The following is a 26,941-nucleotide window of genomic DNA, read 5'->3' as shown; positions in this document are numbered from 1 at the left end:
GCTCCTTCCCCTCCCCGTGATGCTCACTGTACCTTTCCCATGGAGGTCACCAGGGAATCCAAGCGCCTCCTTGTCTTGCCCCCATGTGTCCTCTTCCAGCTTCTGCTTTTGTCAGGGTTCTTTCCTCCTGCCTGGAGCTGTGATACCCATCTCCATGGCACCTCCATGGCCCTGTCCCCTCCATTCACCCTTTTGCCTCCCCAAGGTCCCATGGTGGTGGTTCAGGAGGAGCTCCTGCACATCTCCCATCTCCTGGCTTCATCCTGTCCCCCTTTGCCCTTCTCAGCCCACCCTCTGCCCCATCCCTAGCCCATCCCAGGGGCAAGCTGGTGAGGTCTCTGGTTTTGCTAATGACCTGACTTAGAGTATTTAGGTCAAGAACGGTATTGCCCTCCTTGTGATGGCTGGACCACACAGAAGTGGTCAGGAAGGGGTTAGAGGAACTGAAGACCCAGAGTGGCAAAGGCATTAAAAAGCACAGCACAGGAAGAACAGCTAAAGAGTCGGGATGTTACTCTTTAAACCAAGAAGCACAAGCCATTCCATGGGATAAACTGTCCTGGGGAGTAGTGAGTTCCCCACCACTGAAAGTATTCAAGCAGAGAGGGTCATGGAATTAAGAGGCTGGGAGATGCTTCAGATGTTGAGTGGAGGTTTCATGAGATGAGATGAAGGATACTTTGACCCTGAGGCTTTGAACTCGCTTCCCTGGGACAAGCTGGTTCCTCCACCTCTGGGAGGCCACCTGAAGTAGACTTCTGAGCACTGTATGCTGAGCCTCTCCCCTCCCAACGACTGTGCAAACTGCACCCCGCCCCGCAGAATCCTCATCCATCCAAGAACTCTTCCTATCCAGCTGAAAGCTCTTCATTTCCTGCCACCTCTCACACTGATTAGAGATTCATTGCCATTCACAGTCTCTTTCTTTTTCTTTTCAAATGCAAATCTTTTCTTGGGAGGGTGAGGCTATCAGTCACTCACAGCTCAGTCTGAACTGCAAACTAGACAATGTTCAGGATTGAGAATCAAAAGATTTGGGCTGAGAGTCTTGTTTCAGCTCTGGGTGATCCTGCATCTCTCACAGCCTCAATTTTCTCATCTGTGAAATGGGGATAATAATGGTACTTATTGCACAGGTTGTTTTAAGAACTTAAAAAGAAAAAAAGTCTAAAATGCCACATGCAGTTACTTGTTTCTGAAGAATGAGCCCAGATAAGTCATACCAAGGAAAGGATGGGGAGAGGTGAGCTCTGGGTGGGGTGAGGGATGTCCCAGGGCATTTGGCAGCCAAAGGAAGGAGACTCCTAAAAAGGACCTGGGAGTGTTTGTTAGAGAAACTGCATTAATAGCCAGCACATAAGAAATACTGACACATGTCACAATGTGGATGAACCTTGGAAGCATTAGTGGAGGGAGGCAGAGACAAAGGTCACGTATAGTGATTCCATTTAGAGGAAAAATCCAGAATCAGCAAATCCATAGAGACAGACTCGCGGTTGCCAGAGGCGGGGGAGGGCGGGAGGCGAGGAGGAGGAGTGATGTCTTAATGGGTACGGGTTTTACTTTGGGGTGATGAAAACGTTTTGGAACTACACAGAGGTGGTGGTTGCTCTGCCTTGTGAAGGTACCAAGTGCCATTGAATTGTGCCCTTTACAATGGTTAATATCGTGTGAATTTCATCTCAATTTAAAAAGTTTCCCCCACCCCCAGCAAAGAGGACAGCCCATCCCCTTCTGCTCATGTTCTTTGGGAGAGGCAACCAGCTGGCAGAGACAAGAGGAAAAACGGGATGGCATGTCCCCATTTTGAAGCAAGGGCACAAAGGCCAGAGAAGATCAGGGTCTTGCTCAAGGCCACTCAGCCCCTAAGTGACAGAGCCACACAGCTGCCCAGGTCCGGCCAGCTGCTAAGCTCACGCCTTTCCTACCATCACCCTCTCTTTGGAACAGTCTTCCCTAGGGAGAGCCAAAGCCCTTCCACTAGCCAGCTCTGAGGGGGTATCATCTTCTGTAAACAGAGCAATAAATAGCCCAGCGGAGCGAGCCATGCAGCTCTTAGGATGACCCTGAAATATTCCCACAAAATGCTGGGAAGGCCTTGGCCACCTAACCCGGAATAGCTGAAGAGTTAATTTTTTATTTGTGATAAGTGTGCCAGGCACGGTGACAGCTCGGTGAGTGGCGTTTCCTGTGGCTCTTCTGGCGTTCAAACAGTAACTTCCTCCCCAGGGAAGACCGGGCAGCTTAACCATTAATCCTGTGTCCCCAGCGGAGAGTCTACCAGCCCCTCCCCACCTCGGGCACCAGACAGATCCTTGCTTGGAAGGGAGGCCCTGTAGGCCCCGGGGGCCCAGAAACTTCAGGAGCTGTGGTCCTCAGTGGAGAGTAGGACCCGAATCCAGGTGACTCAGATGCAGCCCCTCCACCTGCCTGGTTCTGATGGGGACACAAGGAGCTGAGCCTACCCAATGGCTCTAGCCTTTCCTGTTTCCACCTCCTGTCTCATTCTTTGAGGGAATTTTCCCCCAAGGCCACCACATCCATTCCAAACTCCGTGAGGGGTCTCCTGGCTCAGCTTTCTCAACCTCTCAGCAAAACAGACCTGAAGACTCTACCAGAAGGCCAAGCCCTTGGACGTCCTCTGGCTCGGAGGCTTTTAAAACAGATTTTCAAAGCAACAGATCACTTTTCCTAATGAAAACCGCAGAAGGCCAAAATGCAAAACAGATCCGAATGGCCTGAGCCTTTGTGCCTGGGTGGGGCCAGCCTGGCCATCTTTCACCCACCTGCTGCACACGGCTGGGCCATACACAGTCTCAAATGTTGCACATGAGGCACAGCCTTATCTCAGACAAGGAAAGTGAGATCCAGAAGAGAGGGGTGCAGTTGGGGCCTTCCCTGCATCTCCCCAGGGAGCTAAAGGAACCAGGGAACCAGGGCAGGAGTCCCTAATGAGCTTTCTCAGCCCTGGATGCACAATAAGGACCACATGGGCATCTTCAGGGACAATAGATGGCCAGGTATGCTCCAGATCAGTCCACCTTCTCTGGGCAAACTTGCAACCTCCCTCATACTGCACTGTGAGATCAGCATCTGTAGGGTGACTTGGGCCCCCAGGTCAGGCTCTGGACAGCATCCCTTCATGAGTGACATGGCTACACCGCTCACCTCAGCTAGTTTGTGACAAGTTGGGAACGCTGGGGGTCATCCATGTCCTCTTTGGGGGCCTCGGCTGCCTCAAAGTCTCCGCCTCATCTCCCACTCTCTCCTTCAAGTCCTACCCTTTCGTTTTCTCCTCTCCCCCTTCTCTCAGTCAAGTATCTGCACTCACTCATCGACTCAGTAAGTGAGTCAACAAACACACACCAAGTGCTCGGTCTTGCAGGCCCTTTGCCATGCATTGGGAAAGAAGAGGAAAGTCACACAGTCCAGCAAACACATCTCTACGATGCAGGGCACAGGTGGCAACAGGGAGAGAAATGGAGGGTCCTGCAGGGGTCAGGATGGCCAGCTAAGCCAGCAGAGCTGTGGGCATTCAGGAAATCACTCCTGGAGGAGTCTAAAAAGGTGGGTGGTTGGCAGAGCAAAGAAGAAGGAACAGTGTTGTAGCTGAGGGATCAGCATGTGGGAAGGCCCGGAGGCATGAGAGAAACTGACAGTCAGGAAATTGTAAGCAATTTGGTTGAGCTCAGTGGAAATGTTTGAGGTTGATGAGTGGACAAGGGCCACAGCAGGTGCTGAACCTCATCCTAGAATCACTGGAGACCAATGGAACATTTTAAACACTTCAAACACATTATTATTATTATTATTATTATTAATTTGTAATGGAGGTACTGGGGATTGAACACAGGACCTCATGCATGCTAAGCTTGTGCTCTACCCCTGAGTTATACCCTCCCAGACACTAATTTTTAAAATAACTCTCCCTTACTTCTCCATACGAACTGAAGTTCACCATCATCTCTCCCAGAGGCTTGCCACTCTAGGTTTTATCTCCCAGGCCTGAATGAAAGTCCTGTGCCCGTCATTGGAGTTTCAGGTCCCTGTTCACCTTAGGGACATGCAGGCAGCTGCACCCACACCTGGCCTTGTCAGCCAGTCTCTGGGGTGGCAGGAGGCCCCAGGAAGGCAGGAGGCTCTGGCTCAGTGGTGCGCCCCCTGTGAGTCTTAAGACCACACGGCCTGGCTGCCCCGAGGCATCTTCCATGGCTAGGAGAGAGGAAGGAGAGGCTCCCAGTATGGAAGAGAGCTGTCATCCTGTCCCTGTCCCTCCTGCAGAGGATGGGTGATATGGCCGAAGGACACTGTAGCATCCAAATGGCTTGGCCTCTGTCGCCCATGGCACCGATCTCCCTCCTGCCCCTGGCTGCTCCTGACAATAAGTGCCTGGATGGCGAGGCCGGCCCCTAGGCATGCTCCTCTTCCTCTCCCCTTCCCCTCTCCTCACACAACCTCAGCCTCAGATGCCACTGGAAGGAAGAGTTCCCGACCCCGATCCTCTTCTGAGGTCCCCATTCCGTGTGTCTGAAACAGAACTCACGATCTTCATCTCCACCCACCTCCCCCCATACCCATGACTCTCCCCTCCTCCTGTAAGTGCAGCAGTCACCTTATGACCCGTAGGCGAATGCCGCACACTGAGCAGAAAGACAGAAGGATCTGCACACGCCTGGAAACTTTGCACCAGTCCTGTACTTCTCACAATGGATGAAAAACCAACCCCCCTTTGATGCAGCTGGAGCTTCCGCTGCCTGGGCAAAAACACATTCCTAAGTGATAAGAGAGGCATCTAACTTCCTTTTTTGTCACCATTGTGTCCTTTGTTCTCCCCGTTCTCAGTAAGCACTAGATTTTTTTTGAATGAATGCTTTTAATTTCATACTAACCCCATAAAATAGATGTGGAAATGGAGGCCCAGAGACATTGAATGCTTGTTCAAGATCACATAGTCTAATTTAAAAGCCTCTGAGGGGAGGTGGGGGGTAGGGGAGGGGAGTTGGGGGTAGGGGAGGGGAGTAGGGGGTATAGCTCAGTGGTAGAGCACATGCTTAGCATGCATGAGGTCCTGGGTTCAATCCCCAGTACCTCCATTAAAAAAATAACAATAAATTAAATAAATAAATAAACCTAATTACCTCCCCCCAGCAAAAAAAAAAAAAAAAAAAAAAAAAAGCCAGGCCCTTTCCCTTCCCCTCTTCTTCTTTCTTTTTTTCTTTTTAAAAATTGAGGCAAAATTCACATAACAGAGATGGGGCTGCCTCCACCTTTCAGCCACAACATCTCCCATGGCCATTGCCACCACCAGTCAGGCAGTCATCTCCACTGGAGCTGCTGAAGCAGGACTGGAAGACAGAGGACGAGAGGGCTTCTGCAGAGGCAGGTGGGAGGATGTTGGAGGCAGCGGCACAGCGGACACAGAAGCTTGGGCGGCGGCTGAGTTCTGGGACTGCTGTTGCTGCGTGGTCAGGGGGCAGGGGGATTGCTGGGGGCAGAAGAGGGAGTCACTGGCCTGGCCCTGAAGGACATGGAGAACCGGACATACAACAGCTCAAGGATTTCAAGAACACAAGCCGTGACTTGGAGAGAAGAGTATTGCAAAAGGATATGTATGGTCTGTACACCAATAAGCTAGATAACCTAGATACATTCCTAGAAACACACAACACCTCCCAGTACAGAAACATGAATAAATAAAAAATTGGAGCACATCTCTAACTAGTAAGGAGATTGAGTCTGTAATAAAAAAATCTCCCAACAAGGAAAAGCCCAGATAGCATCACTGATGTATTTTACCAAACATTATAAAGAATTAACACCAAGCCTTCTCAAATGCTTCCAAAAAACTGTAAAAGAGGACATATTTTAAAAATCATTCTATGAGGCCAGCCTTACCTTGATACCAAAGCCACACAAAGACACTTCAAGAAAACTACAGACCAATATCCCTGATGAACACTGATGTAAAAATTCTCAACAAAATACTAGCAAACTGAATCGAGAAGCACATTAAAAGAATTATACCCTATGACCAAGTGGGATCTAGTCCTGCAATGCACGGATGGTTCAACATATGAAAATTGCTCAATGTAATACATCATGCTAACAAAATGAAAAACAAAAATCACACGATCATCTCAATTGATGCAGAAGAAGTATTTGATAAGATTCAACACCCTTTCATGATAACAAACATTTTAACTAGAAATAGAAAGAAATTATCTCAACATAATAAAGGCCATACATGAAAAGGCCACAGTGAACATCATACTCAATGATGAAGCTGAAAGCTTTTCCTGTAAGATCAGGAACAAGACAAGAATGCCCACTTTTGCCACTTGCATTCATAAGACAGGCAAGAAAAATAAGTAAATAAAAGGTATCAAGCTGGAGGGAAAGAGGTAAAATTATCTCTGTTTGCAGGCAATGTAATCTTATACGCAGGAAATGCTTAATGATTCCTCAAATGGACTCAGCAACGTTACAGGGTAGATATAAAAGCAACACACAAAAATTAGTTGCATTCCTATATGCTAATGAGGAACAACCTGAAAATGAAATTAAGAAACAAATCCATTTATAGTAGTACTAAAAAGAATAAAATTCTTGGTAATAAACCTAACCAACAAGGTGAAAGACTTGCACACTGAAAACTACCAAATGTTGCTGAAAGAAATTAAAGAAGACACAAATAAATGGAAAGACATCCTGTGTTCACAGATTGGTTGACTTAATATTTTTAAGATATCTATACTACCCAAAGCAATCTACAGATTTAATGCAATTCTGTATCAAAATTCCAGTAACAGAAATATTTTATTTAACATTTATTTATTTAGTATTATTTTCAGAAATAGAAAAATTCACCCTAAAGTTCCTAATGGAATATCAAAGGACATGGGAATAGACAGCCAAAGCCATCTTGAAAAACAACAAAGTTGGGGATCTCACACTTCCTGATTAGATTGATTGACTGATTGATTGATTGATTGATTAACAGAGGTCCTGGGGACCAAACCCAGGACCTTGTGCATGCTAGGCATGCACTCTACTACTGAGCTATACCCTCCCCCCAGATTCTTTTCTTAATGCCACATCCCTCCCTGCCCTTAGGTGAGAGAAAGCAAAGAAAATAAGTAAAGGAAAGGAAGAGAAATAAAGTTAACATAAATATCAAATTCATAATATTTAAAGTCTAGGTTAGTAATAATAATTAATATTTAAATAAAGAATATTTAACAAACACCAGTATTTAACATACTTTATCTCATATATCATTATAATTCTGATGTAGATATTATCGCCTCCATTTTATAGATCAGGAAACTCAGAAGTTAAATAATTTGTCCATATTCACACAGCTGGTGAGTGTCAGCCAGCCTTGGATCCCAAGTGTTTCTGACCCTGCCTTCTGATTACCTCACTCATCAAACTATCAGTGGACGTTAGAGAATGGGTGGGAGGTACGCTGCCTTGAGAAGTAATTCTCATCAAACTCTTACCTTGGTGAAGTCATCATGCAGAAGCTAATGGTTCAAAAACACTGGCTGCAACCACAAACTCAGAGAAAGAGTGGTGATCTGGTTTTTGGGGTGTGTGTAGACTGATCACCAGGATCACTCCAGACCCTTCCCCTCAGCTTATTCTCTGAATGAATATGGCTGCTCCAGGCCCTACATCCCCACCTTGGCCCAGAGGACAAGTTTCCCCTGACCCAGTGAAACTAGACATGATCCACATCCAAGAGTGGACTAAGGTGGGTCACGTACCTGGGGTGGGATGCTCCATGCCCAGGTCTCTTGTCCTCTCTTTGGAGAGTTCCTGAAGGCACTGATCCCGTTCCTCTTGCAGCACCTCTAGCACATCACACAGTCGAGGGAGGGCTCCGACCTGCAAGTCCAAAACCAAGAATGTTCATCATTGCCACTAAGCAGATTCTTACCACATTAGGCCTTTCTGTGACAAGAATGGGGCTAGACAATGGAGACTTAAAATGAGGAGGCCAAAGGCCCTGCCCACAAGGAGTTCTTGGTGCAGAGCAAGGTGCAGGCAGTCACTTCTAGGAGAGAATTCAAAACATAGCTGGGACAGCCATGACACCCAGTCTGTAGCTTGTCCCCACTGTCAATCTTGCTCTTAAGTTTATTAAGACTCCCAAGTCCAATATGTAATTTGCTTTCTGGGTACATTACTGTTAGTCTGTAGGAGTTCATTTATTTCACTCCAGCTGTGTTTGTTTCACAGGTTTTGAAAGCTTAGCTTGGTTCAGAAAACTTCCCTGAAATCTGCAAGTCACCATCTCCCTCTTCCGCAGAAGAGAGCATACATCCAACCCAGCTGAACAGTGACTGCAGGGAGGAGTTGGACAGGAGGGTGGAGGAAGGATTGGCTCACAGTCCTGGCTTCCTAGCTCTTCATAGAGTAAGTTTCCAGAGCATGGCTCCATTCTTCCATTTGTGCCTGAGACTTGATAAATATGTGAATGAATGAATGAATGAACACCTGAGCAGATCAATAAGTTGAACTCCTACTTTACTTTCTACAGAGTATGGAATGGTAATATTACAGAGCTCTTTCACATATGATGACTTATTCAATTCTCAAAATAATCTTTTAAAAAGAAACAGAAAAGGATACTGAGCCCTATGGTGGTCAGGGGATGCGACCAAGGTTGTACCCTTAGGGCTCCCAGTTTCAAAAACCAGTCTTCCAAGAGGTCAAGGACCAGGTTTTATACCCTCCTAAACCCTACACTCATGTTTCATAGATGGAAATTCATCAGAAACTCATATGAGTTTCAGAAGGAGAAAAGAAAGAGAGTGGAGGTGAAAACTCCCCAAATTTGAAAAGAAACATATGCATATAAATCCAAGATTCTGAAAAAAATCCCAAAGAGGATAAATCTAAAGAAATCCACACCTAAGATACATCATCATAAATTTTTGAAAACTAACAACAAAGAAAACAGTCTGGAAAGCAGCCAAGGAAAACAATCCCTTACCTGTAAGGGGAACAACAATTAGAATGGCAACTGATTTTCCATCAGAAACCAGGGAGGCCAGAAGAAAGTGTTGCCAAAAGAAAAAAACTGTCAACCCAGAATCCTATAGCCAGTAAAATATCCTCCAGAAATGAAGGGGAAATAAAAACTTTCTCAGATAATAAAAACTAAAAGAAATTGTTGCCAGCAGACTTACTTTAAAAGAATGGCTTAAAAAACTTCTCTAAACAGAAAGAAAAAGATAAAAGGAGACTTGGAACATCAGAAAAGAAGAAAGGGGACAGTAAACTGAAAATGTGGGTAAATACAGTAGGTTTCCCTTTTCCTCTTCACTTTTCTAAGTTAATGATTAAAGGAAACATTATATCACTGTCTGATGTGATTCTAAATGTATGTAAGGGGAATTTTAAAGACAATTATATTATAAATGGGGGATGAAAGAATGACCTAAAGAGAGGTTGACTTGTGTACATTTCACTTGAACTGGTAAAATGATATCACAAGTAGACTGTAAAAAGTTTATATATATATATATATATATATATATATATATATATATATATATATATATATATATATATATATAATGTAATAACTCTTGGAGCAACTGCTGAAGAAGCTATTCAAAGAGGTACACTCAAAAACACCGTAGATTAATCAAAATGAAATTTTAGAAATTGTTCATATAACCTACAGGAAATCAGGAAAAAAAACAGAGCAATGAAAAACTAAATGAACTAACAGAAAGCAAAAAGCAAAATGTTGGATTTAAGCCCTCCCTACCCATAATTATAATAAATGTAGATGGTCTAAATATACCAATTAGAAGAGTGATACTGGCATATTGGATTTAAAAACATTTCTAAACTAAGTGCCATCTACAAGAAACTCACTTTATATATAATGACTTGTGCAGAATGAAAGCTAAAAGGATAAGAAAACCGATATCATGCAAACATCAATCAAAGAAAGCAGAAGTGTCTATATTAACACAAGATAAAGTGGGCTGTGGAGTAAAAACAATGACCAGAGACAGACATTTCATAATGATAAGAGGAATAATTCATCAAAAATATAGTAATCCTAAGTGTGTATGCACCAAACAGCATAGATGTGCATGCAGCAAAAACCGAGAGAACTGAAAGGAGAAATAGATCTACAAATACAGCTGGAGTCTTCACACCCGCTTCCAGCAATTGGTAGAACAACTAGACAGAAAATCAACAAGGATCTAGATGAACAGCATCAACTAACACAATCGAACCAACATTTATAGAACACTTTACCCAACAACAGCAGAATATACATTTTTATCACGTGCCCATGGAACATATACTAAGAAGACCATATTCTGGGCCATAAAACAAAATTTGACAAATTTAAAAGAACCAATGTCATACAGAGTATGTTTTTTGACCACACTGGAATCAAATTGAAAATAAATAACAGAAACATAAGAGGAAAACCTCCAAATACTTGGAAACTAAGAAACACACTTCCAAACAATCCATGAGATCAATATTTAAAAATTAGTCAGTGTAGCCTAGCATATTAACAGGTAAAGAAAAATAAATCACAGATCATATCAATCAATGCATAAAAAGTATCTGACAAAAGTTAACACCAATTTATGATAAAAACTCTTGAAAAAACAGGAACAGAGGGAAATTTCCTCAATTTGATAAAGAACATCCACAAAAGCCCTATAGCTAAAATTACACTTAATATCAATAGACTGAATGCTTTCTCCCTAAGAATGGGAATAAAGCAAAGACATTTATTCTCATCATTTTTATTCAATATAATACTGGAAGTTCTAGCCAGTGCAATAAGAAAAGCAAAGCAAAGCAAAGCACAGCAAAGCAAAGCGAGGCATACAGATCAGAAAAGAGGAATATCTATTTCCAGGTGACATTGTCTATATAGAAAATCTCAAGAAATCTACAAAAAATTTCTTACTAAGTAAGTTCAACAAGGTCTCAGGATATAAGCAAAACATTTACAAATGAACTGTATTTCTATATATGAGCAATGAACACACGGACGCCAAATTAAAAATATAATAACATTTGCAATCTATTAAAATAATGAAATACATAGGTGTAAATCTAACAAAATGTGTACAGGACTTGATTGCTGAAAACGATAAAATCCTGATGAAAGAAATAGAAGATCTAAATAAATGGAGAAATATATTGTCTTAATGGATTGGAAGATTCAATATAGTAAATATACCAATTCTCCCCAAATTTATACACAGGTTTAATACAATTTCTACCAAAATCCCAACAAGCTTTTTAGAGTTATAGACAAGATTATCTTAAAATTTATATGGAAAAGCTAAAGAACAAGAATAGTTAAAACATTCTTTTATTCATAATTGCTAAAACTTGGAATTAACCTATTATTCAATTGGTCAATGGATAAACCAACTATGGTGCATGAATAAATTGAATATTATTCGAAGATAAAAAGAAATTAGCTGTTAAGTCATGGAAAGACATGGAAGAACCTTAAATACATATTGTTAAGTGAAAGAAACCAATCTGAAAAGGCTACATATTGAACAATTCCAACTATAGGACAATCTGGAAAAGGCAAAACTATGGGGCCACTAAAAAGATCAGTGGTTGCCGGGGGTTTAGAGGGAAGGAGGGAGGAATGAATAGGGAAGGATGAATAGGTCAAATACAGGGGATTTTTAGGGTAGTGAACCTACAGTGTAATACTGTAATGATGGATATATGTCGTACATTTGTCAAAACCTGTAGAATTTAAAACACAAAGAATGAACTGTAATGTAACTTATAAACTTTAGTTTATGTATCAGTATTAGCTCATCACGAGTAACAAATGTACCACATTAACACAAGATAGTAATAATAGACACTGGAGAGGAGGGGTTGAGGGGGTATATGGTAATTCTTTGTATTCTCTACACAATTTTTCTGTAAACCTAAGTCCACTCAACAAAATAAATTCTATTAATTAAAAAAATAAGTGGGAGGAATCGGTTCACTTTAAAGATTTACAGTAATCAGAACAGCATGGTATTAGTAGAAAAATAGGCAATGGTTTTAGAGCAACTGGACACATATAGATAACAAAATGAACCTTGAATTATACAAAAGTTACCTCAAAATGATCATGGACTTGAGTGCAAAATACTAAACTAAAACTCTTAGAGAAAAGCATAGGAGGAAATCTTCAAGATGTAGAGCTAAGCAAAGATTTCACACACTTAACACAAAAAGCACAATCCAAAAAAGGAAAAATTGATAAATCGGACTTACCAAAATTAAACTTTTGCTCCATGAAAAACTATGTTAAAAGGATGAAAAGACAAGCTACAGACTGGGAGAACATATTTGCAAGCCACATATTTGCAATCCTCAAATAAAGACTCATATCTAGAATATAGAATGAACATTCAAAATGCAACAGGAAATATAAAAAATCTAATTAGAACATAGGCAGAATGCATGAAGAGACATTTTACAGAAGAAGATGGATATACAGGTGGTAAAGACGCACATGAAAAGATGTTCAACATTATTAGCTATTAGGTAAATGAGAACTGAAATCATAACGTGATATCATTACATGCTTATCAGAATATCGAAAATAAAAAATAGTGACCATAAATGCTGGCAAAGTCATGGCATAACTAGATCACTCCCACGTTGTTAGTGGGATTATAAAATGAGACAACCACTCTGGAAAACAGGTTGGCAGTGTCTCAAGAAAAGCTAAACGTGCAACTATTCTAAGACCCAGCAATTGCACTCTTGGGTACTTATCCCACAGAAGTGAAAACTTAAGATTCACACAAAATAAACAAAGTTGTACAACAATGACCATCCTCCACCCTCCATTTCCAGAGCTTTCTCAACATCCCAAAAGAAACTCTGTACCAATTAAACAATAATTATCCATTACCCCTTCTTTAAGCCCCTGATAACCTCTATTCTACCTTTTGACTCTATGAATTTGTCTATTCTAGATACTTCATATAAGTGGAATCATCCAATGTCAGTTTTTTGGTGTGTTTGGCTTATTTCACATCCATGTTGTAGCATCTATCAAGTTTATTCCTTTTTAAGGATGAATAATATTCCATTTTATGGGTATACCACATTTTGCTCCTCCATTCATCTGTTGATGGACACCTGGGTTGTTTCCTGTTGGCTATTGTGAATGATGCAGCCATGAATATGGGTGTACAAATATCTCCTCAAGTTCCTGCTTTCGAGTCTTTTGGGTATATACTCAGAAGTGAAATTGCTAGATCATATGGTAATACTATGTTTACTTTTTAGAGGAACCACCACAATGTTTTCCTCAGCACCTGCACCATTTTATATTCCCACCAGCAATGCACCAGTGTTCCAATGTCTCTACTTCCTTGTCAATCCTTGTTATTCTTTTGTTTTAATAAGATCTGTCTTGGGTGTGAAGCAGATCATTTGGCATTTCTTTTACCCTTGATTCTTCCTTAAAATTTAATAAAGCAAGATTTTTTGCATGATGGCATGACAACTGCAGAAATGCGTGGAGCCCACTGATGTCCGTGTGACTGCAACAGTATTCAGCTAAAAGGTCGGAGTCCCTGGCTTCCAGACAGTGGCCAGCAGTGCAGGAGTGGGTTTCTCGGCGTTGCTGGGAGTGGCTGGGAAAACTGGGTGTTTGATGGAGCAACCTCTCCGGTGCCTCGGAGGGAGACTGAATGGGAAAAACGACCCCTTATTATCTAAATTACCCTAGACAAGGAGAGGCTGATATTTAGCAGTCAAATGCATGAATATTTATGCCTATGTTTCTATATAGTTATTAAAGTACTAAATATAATTTTACTTAAAATCCAGAGGAGAGACAAGCAAAGGTGAAAGCATTGCTAACGCTTATATTAAGTTTACCTCAAAACAAGAGCTATTAGCCTTGAAAAGGTCTCTTTAAACAGTTTTTTTTAATTGAATTTATATAAGTACATTTTTAAAAATTGTACTAGTACCAAAGTGGTTATAACAAAAAATGGCAGTTCTCTTGCCTGACTCTTTCCTGCTCTTCAGAGAAAACCATTTTCAACTTCATTAGCTGTTTATTTTCATTTTGATCTCCGTATTTTAAAATTACATTCTTGTACTGTTTTATTTCTTGGTTTATTCATTTAAGACATTATCCAAAACTCTCTATTATGCCTTTAATGAAAAAGAATATGAAAACTAATATCTGTATGTATATGCATGGCTGGGACATTGTGCTGTGCACCAGAAATTGACACGTTGTAACTGACTGTACTTGAATGGAAAAAAACCCTCTCTTCTATGGAAGATGAAGATTTAGATGTTTTTAAACCTCCCTGCATATGCTTCTCTCTTCTTCATCTTACATATCCTCTTCTTGATTTAATTTTTAGTTAAATGAATGGTCTGTATTTATAATGATTTATTTTGACTATGAAATACTGTTCACTGCTGCATCTAGTCATGTAAAATGATTATGTATCTTCTTGTACATTTTGTTTTTCCTGTGGTCAGTAATTACCTTGTTTTTTCATTTGACTCATTTTTCTATGTACATATAAATTTTTCCAAGTGCTCCACGAGTTTTATTAGACATCTATCAAGAATTCTTTTGTTTTACCTCTGGAGACCTCTTTCCCACAGACCCTTTTCCTCTTGACAATCCGGGTCTGACACCTGGCTGTGGTTTGGGGTATCCTCTCCCCAGCTCCCCTGGCTAGAATTCCATTTCCTAAATTCCCTGTCTTTTTCCTTGCTTTACTTCCTTGTTTTACAGAAGCACACTCTCTAGTAACTTCCTAAGAAAGCATATCTAAGAGTTAAATTTTTGAATATTTGCAGGAGTTTAAAAGCTCTTATTAACTTGATTAATTAGCAAATTAATTAATAATTTGGAGAGAAAATTCTAGGTTGAAAATCATTGTCCTTCCAAATTTGAAGGCATTTCTTCTCTTCCTGTTTGGTGGCTAAGAATTCTAACGTTGATTCCAAATCTTTTCTACATGACTTTTTTGTCTTCTCTTTAGAAATATTTAGGATTTTTCCTTCATTTTTAATTTTGAAATTCTTTGAAGAAATGGTTCTTTTTCTTTTTCTTTTTATTCATTGGTTGGGTACTCAGTAGTCATCTCTGTCTGAAGATTTGTGTTCTTTATTTCTCAGGAATTTAAAAAATACTATTTTATTTATTTTATTATTTCCTACCTTTGTCTTCTGTATTCTGTCTTCCTGGAATTTTTGTTAGTTGAATAATGGACATCACGGACCAATCCTCTAATCTCTTCGCCTTTCTCTATGCTTCTGCCGTTCTGTCTCTGTGATCTTTCTGGGCTATTTTGTGGACATTGGCTGTTGAGTTTTCTAATGAACACTTTGTCATCATACACTTAATTTCCAAGCAGGCTTCCTTACTCTCTGATGATTCCTTTTCCCACAGCATCCTCTTTTCCACACTTCCTCTTCTGGGCTCTGGCATCCTTTTTTTTTTTTTTTTAAACTAATAATTCTCAGGTTTTATTTACTTTTATTTAAAGTTTACAAATTTCAGTGGGACTCGCTCTTTTTTCACAGAATATCACTCTTACTGCACTCCTCCATCGAGAGCTTCCTTATTAAGGGAATTCAGCAAAATACATACATCATTTTGCCATCCACAAGGCAGATAGCATTTAATTAGCAAAGCCAGGAGTACCAGAGAACAGTCTCAAAGTAGCACTTCAGATAAGAGACGCTTTCCCCACCTCTGCTATGACTAATGGTTTCTGCAATTCATTTTATGCTCATTGCATCACAGAATTTCCCCTGGAGAATATTAAATTCAAATGGATGGACAATGCTTACAAATTAAAATACTCTATGTATATGCTTGCAGCAATCATGAAGTCATCCAGCATCCTCTCTCAAGAAACTCTATTTCAGAATGTTCACCATAGTCATGAGTTTTAAGTTTTCTCCTCTCCGCATGGTCTCTGGTTCCTCTGAATTTCTTTCTCCTCTTTCTTCACCTCCATGTTGGAGGCCTTCCTCAGTGCCACATTTACAGCACTTAAGTGGTCCTGGGAACCACTGTGAGCCTGAACCATTTGTTGACTGATGGCCTTCACTGTAAAATCATCAGGCCGAGAGGGACCCCAGGGTCAGGTCCATGGGGTGTTTCTCCTCCATATCTGGGGCCTTTCTAGGGTGCTGCAGCCAGCAGCACAGTTTCTCATTAATGCCCCCCACCCACTGTAGCCATTTGAGTTACTATTTTTCTCACCCTCCATTTCCCAAAGAGTCCTTAAAAACCTCTACTTCACTGTTATCTCTTTGACTTTGTGGCTTTATCCCCTTTTCATTCATTTACAGTCATTTGAAGGGAGTTCCCGGGGGCAGAGAGATTAATCTGCCAAGTGGTTACTCTGGCATTTTAAACTGGATATCCTAATGTGATGTTGTGATATAATAAGAAATATGTATTTGGCCTTTGTCCCTGATTCCTGATACAACGTTCCTAGAACCCCTGAATTTCCTGAGTGATGGGGTGAGAGGAGCATCTTTTGTTATATTATTTGGTCTTAGTCTCCAGCTCCTGATCGAAGTACTTCTGAGATCCGTGGCATCTCCTAGTATTTCCAATGTCAGCCTTTGTGTCTCATTCAGCACCTAGTCACGGTGGACAAGTTCACACCTGCTGTTTGATACTGTGTGACTAGCTTCCACCATCCTTTTCTTTCTGTATGCTAATAAGATGACTGCTGGCTGAGGGCGCCTAGATAGCTTCAGGATGGGGGCTGGTAACCACAAAGACCAACCACGTGGTTAGAGGGTTAGAACTTTCAGCCCCACATCACCCCATCACCACCACCACAGAGGGAAAAGAGGCTGGAGATTGAGCCAGTCATCAACAGTCGATGATTTAATCAATCCTAGTACATAATGAAGCCTCCATATGTACCCTATGGGGCTTAGTGAGTTTCTGGGTTGGTGGCTACCTCGAGGTGCTGGGAGGGTGGCGCACCCAGAGAGGGCACAGGAGCTCCACGTGCCCACCTCCTTACCCTATGCGTCTCTTCCATTGGCTGTTCCTGAGTTGCACCCTTTATAATAAACTAGCAATAGTAAGTCAAGCACTTTCCTGAGTTCTCTGAGACATCCTAACAAATTATCAAATCCAGGGAGAGGATGGTGGGAATTCCCAGTTTATAGCAGGTCAGTGAGAAGCACAGGTGGCCCTGAACAGTGTCTGAAGTAGGAGCAGGCTTGTGGGACTGAGTCCTTAACCTGTGGGGTCTGTGCTAACTCCAGGTAATGAGAATCAAAATTGAATAGCATCATAGGACACCCAGCTGGTGTCTGGAGAACTGGAGGATTGCTTGTCAGTGTGGGGAAAAGCACTAGGTATTTGGTGTCAGAAGTAAAGTGTTTTCAGCAGAAAGCACCAGAATCATTGGTACTGAGAATAGGGTGCTGGTGAGGAGGAAAAACAGTGCCTCAGAACCAAGTACATTAAAAAAAAATATTTCCCATAAATTTAATGAGAGATTGTCAGGAAACTTTACTAAATGGTGCCTTTCTTTATTATTTTATTATTTTAAATGGCAGTAGATTTTACATATGCTTTCCTCCTTGGTTTCAGAATTTGAGTCCAAGCCATCTTTACATCTGGAGCTTTAAAAATATTGCAAAAATCATGTCAAAGTTTGACTTTTTAAATACTTGGGCCTCAAAATTTCTCATGGAACTTTTATCTTCTCCTGAATTTTAAATTAATTTTCTCTTTTCTTGTGGATCACAAAATTCATAGGCCTTCACCTCATCTGTGGCATGTCACACTGTACTCCAAGGCTCTGAACAGAACAGCACCGGTTGGTACTGCCAGCTAGCTTCTCTGGGCCTTTCTTCAAAGAGCGCTTTGACTTTCTGAACTAAATCTTTCCCAGGTCTACTGCAGAACTGTGGCACTGGTATCTGCCCCTTGCTGTCCTGGGTGAATTCCACTTTTTTGTATCCCATATTTTAGAATCAGTTTTTGCTACGTTAGGGTGTCACCTACGATAATGCCTTTAAGAAAAAGTACTTACGTTGTAAACTTGGGGTGACTTTGCACATCCAGTAGCGTCTCTGAAGGGAGTACCACCCTTTGTGTCTGACTCAGCACCTAGTCACGTGGGCCCGCTAAAGTGGACAAGTTCACGCCTGTTGATTGAGGATTGTGTGACTAGCTGCCACTGTCCTTTTCTGTGGGGAATTTTCTCAGATGGCCGGCATACTTTGAGGTGTCTGCTCAGCCTATCAGCCAACAGCTCCCCACTGGAAGGACCTCTTCATCTCAAGGTGGGTTGGTTCATGCTGGGAGATCTTGTCTCATTGATTAGACCAAGGGGAAAAGCCTAACCCAGTTTGGAATAACCTGCTTTCTTCTCTGGATATTTGGTATTGGGGTGGGGAGTAAGGTCAATGTCTCCCATTCCTCAAGCATGTAGGCTTGGAAGCTATGGGGCAGCCATATTTTACCCTTTAAAAGGCAACAGTGGGGAGGGTATAGCTCAACCAGTAGAGTGCATGGTTAGCACGAACGAGGTTCTGGGTTCAATCCCCAGTACCTCCTCCAAACAGAAATAAACGAATAAATCTAATTACCTTCCCCTCATCAAACAAACAAAAGAAAGAAAATAAAAGAAAGCAACTAGAGAGAGAGAGTAACAAGACAGATCCCACAATAAGAGAGGAAAGGTGCCATGAGAGAGTTTTGTTAGCTATTTCAGAGTCTAATTTTGGACTTTCAAATCCAAAACAATAACATTTGGGAGGAGATATGATGAAGCCTAATGAATTAATGAAATATAATGAATATATAATGAAACCTAATGAGACCTAATGAGGGTGAAGAGACCCAACAAGACTTACCACACTTTACAATATAATCACTCACCTGCCAACTTGAGACTGGAAAGAAATAGCTTCCAGTGGGGGAGAAAAGGAAATACTCATCTGGTTTATACAATGAGAAAAACAAAGAGGGAACTCTATCATACAGCCAGTTTGAAACACAAAATGTCATCATGTATCGGACACTTAGGATGCCCAGCAATCTACTCATCACTGGGAGCGTGGAGGTGAAGGGACACACTTCCCGCTCTGGAAGCTCACAGTCTGCAAGGGAGTCCAGAGAGGCCAATGGCCAGAGTCCATGGTGAAGGCCATGGCCAGATCATGATGGACCAAAAGGGGCAGCACGGGACCCCCAGGAAGTGGCTCCACCATTTAGGCAAGAAGTCATTCCCAGAGTAGCAACACCCCAACAAAGAGGGGGCCCAGATGTGACCGTGACTGGACAGAGTCTGCAGAAGCAGGTGGTGTGGGGGTGAAGGCAGGGGATAAAGCGGCTTCCAGGTGTCTGGTTTGGGTCCCTTGATAGCTTCAGGAACAGGGAAAACCAGGAAAAGAGATGGAAGCTTAGGAATTGACTAAGATAAGTTTGGTTAAGAAAGGCTGGATTTATGACACGGTAGGACAGCCAGGGAAGATCACAGGGTAAGAGCAAGCAGGTGAGGAGAGCAAGGGCCAAAGATGGAGCCTGGGGATCTTTACACGCTGAGAAGAAGGAGCATGAGGTGGAACAGCATGAGAAGCGGGATGTGGACCAGGAGCCTATGGAAGGCAGAAGCCAAGGGAGAGGAGACTGGAAAGGACAGCGTGTTCCTGCACTGAGTGCCTCCAAGAGGACGAGGTCCCCTGGGTCCCCTGCCCACTTCACCCAGGACAGTCTGGGTGTATGCCCGCTGTCTTGATGTCATTACTCCTAATGTCATCAATCACGTGGTCATTGTGGGTTGAACAAAGACTGAAAAGTGTCTAGTGAATGTGGCAAAACCCGGGTCCCTGGTAAGACTGATGTCAGTGCGTGGTGGGGCGGGAGCCAGGTTGCAGCAGGATGAGAAACAACCGGAAGTGGAGGCAATGATCACGGACAATTTTTCCAAGAAGCTGGCCGTAAGGGGCAGAGGTAGAACCGTGGCCAGAAGGCCGGAGTGCCGAAGGAGGGCCCTGTACCTCCTGGCTGGACAGGCTTGGGCAAGTGGGCCAGCTGGTGGGAAAAGCCAGTCAGGTGGAGACAATGGATTCTGGGTGCAGTGGCTGCCACGTGTCATCTCAGGACAAGTCACTGAGCGTGCTGGGGCAGGGGTCGCCAGCACCTTGTAGGGACTGGCCGTGGGCAGGAGTAGAGCCTCTGTACCTCTCGGGTGGTGTTTTGGACCAAATGTTTGTGCCCCCCCCACCCCACCCAGCCAAAGACTACATTGAGGCTCTAACCCTATTTGGCTCTATTTGGAGACAGGGCCCATAAGGAGGTAATTAAGGTTAAAAGAGGTCATAAGGGGTGGCCCTAATCTGGTAGGGTTAGTGTCCTTATAAGAAGTCACCAGAGATTCTCTCTCTCTGCACCCACTCAGAGGAAAGGCCACGCAAGGACAAGACAGTCACCTGCTCTGCAAACTGGGAAGGAAGGGAGGTCTCCCCAGCGCTGACCATGCTGGCCATGATCTGGGACTTCCAGCCTCCACAGCTGTGGAAAATAAATGTCTGTTCTTTAAGCCTCCTGTCTGCAGTACTCTGTTACAGCAGCTCCAGGCAGACTGAGACAGATGCTAAGGAAGGAAACAGGAGGGTACAATTCAGACACACTGATAAAGGCAAGATCAAGGGCAAGTTCATTCCTTGACTCTCAAGAAATGGGAGGGAAACCTGCCTGCTGAAAATGAAAGAGGAGGTGATAAGGTCAGAAACTGGAAAAGACACGCGGACATCAGAGACAGCCTCTGCCAGCCACGGGTGAGGGAACTGATGCTGGGCACGCGGGGATTCTGGAGAAGACTGGAAAACTCAGGAGTCCTGGCACATGATGGGCTGGACCCAACAGGGATGCCCCTTCCCCAGATGCCCCGTGGGATCTTCAGGCATGGACTGTTGAGGCTGGGTGGGTCCAGGGTATCCTGTTTTTTCGTGTCCACACAAAGGTTGGGCAGCCCTCTGTTTGTAATGTAAGCAAGTAGATAGGATCTGAGTGTTGTGAATTTTACCTTGTGCTGAAGGTTGTCCCAGAGCCTGAGTGAAGGTCAGTGGTAAGAAACGTCAACTTGCTAAGGGCAGGGGTGTGGGAACCAAGTCAGGGGCCACCGGAGGGGCCGTGCTGGTGGCAGAGATCTAATCCTGGTCATTAAGTCTGGGCTCTCATCAAGGAGTGCCAGGAAGACACTATGCCCTCCCTTGGCATGAAAGGGAATGAATGACAGGGTGGGGGGCCTGGGGACAGGGTGGAGGGAGGGGGGCTCTATGAAAACTCTGAAAGGGGGTGCCAAAGCCAAGAGGATTCCCCCCAGCAGTGTGGGAAGTGTACCTCCTGTTTGTTTGATTTCGTGACCCCACGCTCTTCTCCAGCCCCCTCAATAAGATGCTGTGTGTAATTCAGTATCTGTCTCATGTTTTATAAAGTGATTAGATTAAACTGAAATTACTGTCATTTTGCAGTTTGGGAGAGAATTTGTGACAGCCTGTTGGGCACCAGAACCCAGAGCAGGCCTCTCTTTGAGAGCAGAAGCACATGCTGGTTAAGAATATGTGGGTCTGAGATCTCATGCCACCAGGTCCCCCTGGGGGAACTCGACACATGACTTCACCTCTTTCTGAGCCTCAATTTCATCATCAGCCCAATGAGGGTAATAACGGTCGATGCGAGGAGTGGATCAGAGAGTGCCGGTTAGGACTCAGCGGAGTATCTGGTGTGAAATCAGTGCTCAGTAAGGGAAGACTGTACCACCATCACTGCCACCACCACCATCATCATCATCAGTCATATTAATTTTGAAAAAGAAATCCACAAATACTTCCTCAGAAAATTAGAAGGCGATTGTTCAGATATATAAAAATCCCAACGACATTCTTCTCAGAAGTATCGGTAGCCAGCTCCTCTTAGGTGACCTTTGCAAGCCTTTCTAAAATTCTGCTCACCAAGGTGCCACAGAGCTTGTCAGCCTTTGGATCCAGACGCATCACAGAAAGGGGTAGGGACCGCCACATGCCAGAGGCTTCCATGTGCCAGACCCCATGCTTGGAGATTTTGTGCTTCTTTCTTTCTTTCTTTTTTAATTTTAAATTTTAATTTAATTAATTAATTTTCTTAATGGAGGCACTGGGGATTGAACCCATGACCTCATGCACACTCAACATGTGCCCTACCACTGAGCTATACCCACCACCCCAGAGTTTTTGTGTTTCTAAACCATTAACCAAGAGGTGATGAAGAGAGGAGAGGGGAGAGCAGGAAGGGAGGGTGGAGAAGACTAAGGGAGCCATTCCCAGTGGAAGTCTTCTCACCTGGAAATGGGTTTTCATCAGGGACACTTGCTTCCGTCCCCCAGCTCAGATTCCCTGTCGCCAACCCTACTGCCCTGAATCCAATATGCAGGGAACACCTATTATTAATCCTGTTCATGCATTTCCCTGAAACATAACAACCACTGAGGCAATGCTTCTGAACCAGGAGCAGTTTGGCCCTCTCCTCTCGCTGAGAACATTCGGCAGTGTCTGGAGATATTTTCTGTTGGCACAACTTGGAGCGATGCTACTGACTTCTGGTGGGCAGAGCCCAGAGATGCTGCTAGATGGCACATGATGCACAGGGCAGCCCCTCAACAATAATTATCGGGGTCCCCTCTCTCTGCCCCACCCCCACTATCTCCACCCTATGGTTTCCTGCCATGCCAAGGGAGGGCCTAGCTCTCCTCAGGGGATCCCTTGTGGAAAACCCAGATTCAATATCCAGAATTGTCAAAGTTAAGAAAGTCTGCTTGAAAGAAAAAGCAGCCCCGCTCACCACTTAGCTCACTAAGGTTATCAGGTTGGCAGTTTGCCAGATGCCATGGATGAAAAAGCTCTGCCCTGAGTAATTATTTCTGTGATGCTTGACACATTAATGTGCAGTTTTGTAAGCAGGGCCCGCTTTCAAGATGTCATTCTGCTACCTGCTGCTGTATGAAACCGCCACAGCTTAAGACAGTCACTATGGATACTGTCATCCTTTCACTCATTCATTCGTTCACTCGGCCAACACACACTCTCTGAGCTCCCTCTTACACTGTGGTGGGCTCTAGGGCTAAAGGATGAACAAGACGAAGTCCCAGTGCTCAGGTTCGAAGCACGTGTATTGAGGACAGGTGTGCTGGTAAATTATTATAATATTGTTCCAGGTAAAAATCCTCATTAGATGCATGGGAGGGGGTACAGTAAAGGGAGGTGGGGTCATGGTTTCCTACGGAGATCTCAGAAAACTGCCCCATCAGCCATCACCGTTTTTCAGTCCACTTGACCTTCATGACCACCCCCTCCATTAGAAAGATGCCTATGATTCTCGCCAAGAGGAAGCCCCAAATGAATAGTTGTTTGAATACCATTAAATTTGAAAATCAAATGTCTGACCACTCAGAGTCGAACAGAAAAAAAAAAAAAAAAAAAAAAAAAAAACCCAGTGTTTCATAGACAGGGAAATAACTCCAACCAAAGTAAGTCAGTTCCATTCTGAGAAGGAGTTCTCACTAAGAAGTGTGAACCTCAGGTCTGGATAAGCCCATAAAATAACCAGAGAACCAAGACTTACAGGAAACCACCTCGTAGTAACACAGAGCAGCACATGAGTGTATGAAAATGATGTGTAAGGACAAGGGATGTCATGGACAGAGTGCTAGGGGGTTGGGAATCAAGAGATCTGGGCTCTAGTCCCAGCACAACCACAAACTGGTGGTGGAGCAGGTCCCTTCTCTCAGGGGGGTCTCAGTTTGTGCCTCTGTAAAAGGAGGGGAGAACTGGATCAGAGCATAATGAAGCATCCTTCTAAAGCACACACTGAACTAAGCAAAGGCTCTCACTTCCCCCTCTGTTTATTCCTGTGATACTATGAGGGTCCCCTGGAGATTAAAATGTGGGTTGAACCTGAGTCCTGAAGCCCAGCCACCTGTTGTTTCCTTCTGACAATCGCTGCATTACCGCAAATACTTAAAAAGGAGGCTGGAAGGGTCACAAAGAAGGAGCTGCTTCCTCCCATCCCTGGGCACCAACAGCACACCTCTAGGCTGCATTTGGCTTTGAACTCTCCCCAGTGTCTCAGGTGGCATTTCCCCAAGCTCAGCCTAATGAGTGGATGCCCTAGCACCTTCCCACGCCAGCACGGAGGAGAGGAGGCTCCAACATCACCAGGGAGCTGGGAATGAGAGCCCCACTCTGGAATGCCAGGGAGCTGCCGGAAAGATGCGCCCCTCCCGAGTGTCAACCCTCACTTCCATCATCTTGGGGAGCAGGTTTTTCTTATGATCAAACAAGAGAGGACTACAAGAAGGCAAGGCCATTGGACACCAGGAAGGATTTGCCCAGGACAGAGACTGGAGACTCGTAATTGGGTGCCCAAGCGCTTTCCCTGGGGAGTTCTTGGGACAGAGGCCCTGGAGGCCAGTTTGGAATGTTGATGGAAAGGAGTCATTCTGGAATCTGCACCCCACTTCCCACCCTGCCAGGCCCTCCTCATTGCTTCCATGCAACCAGTCCAGGTGCAGCCACTCTCTTATTCACAGATCCCACAGGGAGAGGCCCTGGTGCCCTGGAGTTTCTGTGGGAAAGGAAAACAAGCCACTCGCCCTTCTGCCTTCTCTTGTCTCTTCCAGCTCCTCCCTGGACCTGGTTTGTGGAGATGAGCTTTTCTCAGGAGTCCCCAGACACACAGACATTAGGAAGCCAAACTCCACAGGAGAGAGGAGGGAGGGAACTGTAAATGGTCCCATCACAGACTCGGAAGCTGCGGCCAAAGCTTTGGGAGGTTTTCCCATTCGCAGCCCAGTGTGTGTGAAAATGTCAAGGCTTTGGCGCGGATAGACCGGGATTCAGTTGTCTTTTCTTGAGGCAAGATTTTTAGTCTTTCCAAAATTCGGTTTCCTTGTCTGTGAAGTGTGGGTGATAATCTCCACCTAGAAGGGTGACTATGAGGTTTCAATGAAATAATGCAGGCAAAGTGCCCAGCACACAAAAGGCATTGCCAGGGGCGGCTCCAGAATTTCCGTCTAGGAGAACCTTAGGGGAGCTTCCCGGAGGAGGGGGTAGGGTGGAGGGCAAGAGAATTTAACCTAGTGGTGCCTTCGCCTGGTGCGTAAGCTATTTTAATTTTGGAGGAGGGGGCCTTCTGGAGAGGAGCTGATAGATTACAGTTGTTGAGGATGGATGGCGATGGGGGTAAGGGTTCCTACTCCTCAGCGGAAGACCTGGGGGGTCCCCTTCCACCCTCATCCCGCGCGGAACCGGAGGGGCGCGTACTCACGGTGTGTGCGGAGCAGGCGAGCAGCAGCAGCAGCAGTAGCAGTAGCAGCAGCAGCGGTGACAGCGGCGGCAGGCGGGGGCGCATGGTGCCGGGTGTCCTCCCCGCTGGCGCCCCGACGGCCGCCTGCCCGTGCGCACCCGCCGCTCGGGAGCTCAGCGTTCCCCGCAGGCTCTCGGACCCCGGGCGGCCGTCGCGTCCCGGGGAGCCATGGCTGGGCCAACCGACCAGCGGCAGGCCCGGGACCGCTCCTGCTCGGACGAGGTGCCTGCGCGCTAAGCCGCCCAGCCCACTGATAAGGCCGCGGCGCTGCGTGCGCTCCTCCACCCAGCCCCGACTGGCGGGGGGCCGGCGCGGAGGCCGGCAGGGGAGGAGGCGGAGGGAGGGCGCGGGGCCTGCAGCCGGCTTCCGCAGGCTCGGCCCGGGGAGGGGGGCGGAGGACGGCAGGAGAGGGCACGTGGGCTCAACCTTCCACGCGGCAACACCCTCACGTCCGGCAAGAGCCCTCTCCAAGGTCTGGGCCAGCCCTGCCACCCCTTAAGCTGCATGCGGCTGGGCCACCCCTGCCCCCTTTTTGAGCTGCTCTCATCCGGAGCGACGCATCTAGTAATACCCACCTTCCGGTTGGAAGAAGGTTGGGCTCGTGCCCTGTGACACAGCGGGTGCTCAGTAAATCCCTACTGCATCTGTTCTGTGGGGCAGCTACTCTATTTCCGATTTTCACTTTATTTCTCTTCCTTACTAGTTATTCAAGCTCATTCCAGAAAGTTTCACACCCATGAGCGCCAGCACACTGGAAAGCCTCTGATGATCAGGTGGGATCAAGGAGGACCCTCTGGTGCACTCAGGCGTTTGGGGCTGTGCAGAAGGTGAACCGCCCAGAGGCTTTGTGCTTCCTGGTGTCCCTGGGAGGTTATTTAAGCATCAGGCAGCTATGCCCAGTAGCTGCTCATCCTGAGTCGGAGTGCTCAGATATCCTGGAGGTTGGATGGTTGGCCTCTCAATACAAGGCACCCTCAAGTGGCTTTTGCAGACCCAATTTTTTTCATTCTCTGCCCTGGTGCCCACTCCCTTTCCTTTTGTCTCTCCTTCTCCATCTTTCTCCCAGGCACTTTTAAGTACATAAGCTCATTGAATTCTCCCTGAACCCCTAGGTGATTTTATGCCTGTTAGAGGAGGGCACTGAGGGTGGAAGAAGATCAATGACATTACCAGGAGTGGGTGACTCAGAAGATCAGATGGGAAAGCCTGGATCTACCCTCCCATGGCTGACCCTGATTCTAAGTGAGTGATCTCCACTCAGATTGCTAAGCAGCTGTTAAAATAACATGCGGTAGCCCTTAGCTGTCTTCCCTAACTGAAGAGGCTATTGAGAAGGTGAGGCTGGTAAGTCACGGCAGAAACAGAAGGGGAAAAAAGGCTTTCAGCAATCCCAGGTCCACCATCAGTGCTCAGCACTTGTCAGCCTAATGTAGACGTAACCACTAACTCACTTTTAGGAACTTCTGCTACACAAGTGTTTACCCGAGGGCCCATAAAATATGTGCAAGGATGTTTGTAGAATCTCTATTCCAGGGACAG

At 44.7% G+C, this 26,941-nt stretch overlaps 1 protein-coding gene and 1 non-coding gene across 3 annotated transcripts in view; one reads left to right on the top strand and one right to left on the bottom strand.

The window, feature by feature from the left end:
* SCTR (secretin receptor) overlaps window positions 1-25,913 on the bottom strand; it is a 70,672-nt gene extending 44,759 nt beyond the window's left edge. Inside the window, exons 1-2 of one of the 2 annotated variants that reach the window (XM_074363517.1) lie at window positions 25,364-25,913; window positions 7,770-7,890 (exon numbers count right to left, since the gene is read on the bottom strand). In XM_074363517.1, the coding sequence (XP_074219618.1) occupies window positions 7,770-7,890; window positions 25,364-25,447 (205 nt within the window). In that variant the 5' untranslated portion in view covers window positions 25,448-25,913. The remainder of the gene's footprint in view (window positions 1-7,769; window positions 7,891-25,363) is intronic. The other variant, XM_074363516.1, reaches the window with a different exon arrangement.
* On the top strand, window positions 5,022-5,093 carry TRNAA-AGC (transfer RNA alanine (anticodon AGC)). The gene has a single exon. It is a non-coding gene; the product is annotated as a tRNA-Ala (tRNA).
* Window positions 25,914-26,941: the final 1,028 nt, after the last annotated feature.

Source organism: Camelus bactrianus, chromosome 5 (genome assembly GCF_048773025.1).
Source record: "Camelus bactrianus isolate YW-2024 breed Bactrian camel chromosome 5, ASM4877302v1, whole genome shotgun sequence".
Taxonomy (NCBI): Eukaryota; Metazoa; Chordata; class Mammalia; order Artiodactyla; family Camelidae; genus Camelus; species Camelus bactrianus.
This window is presented reverse-complemented; position numbering and strand designations above follow the sequence as displayed.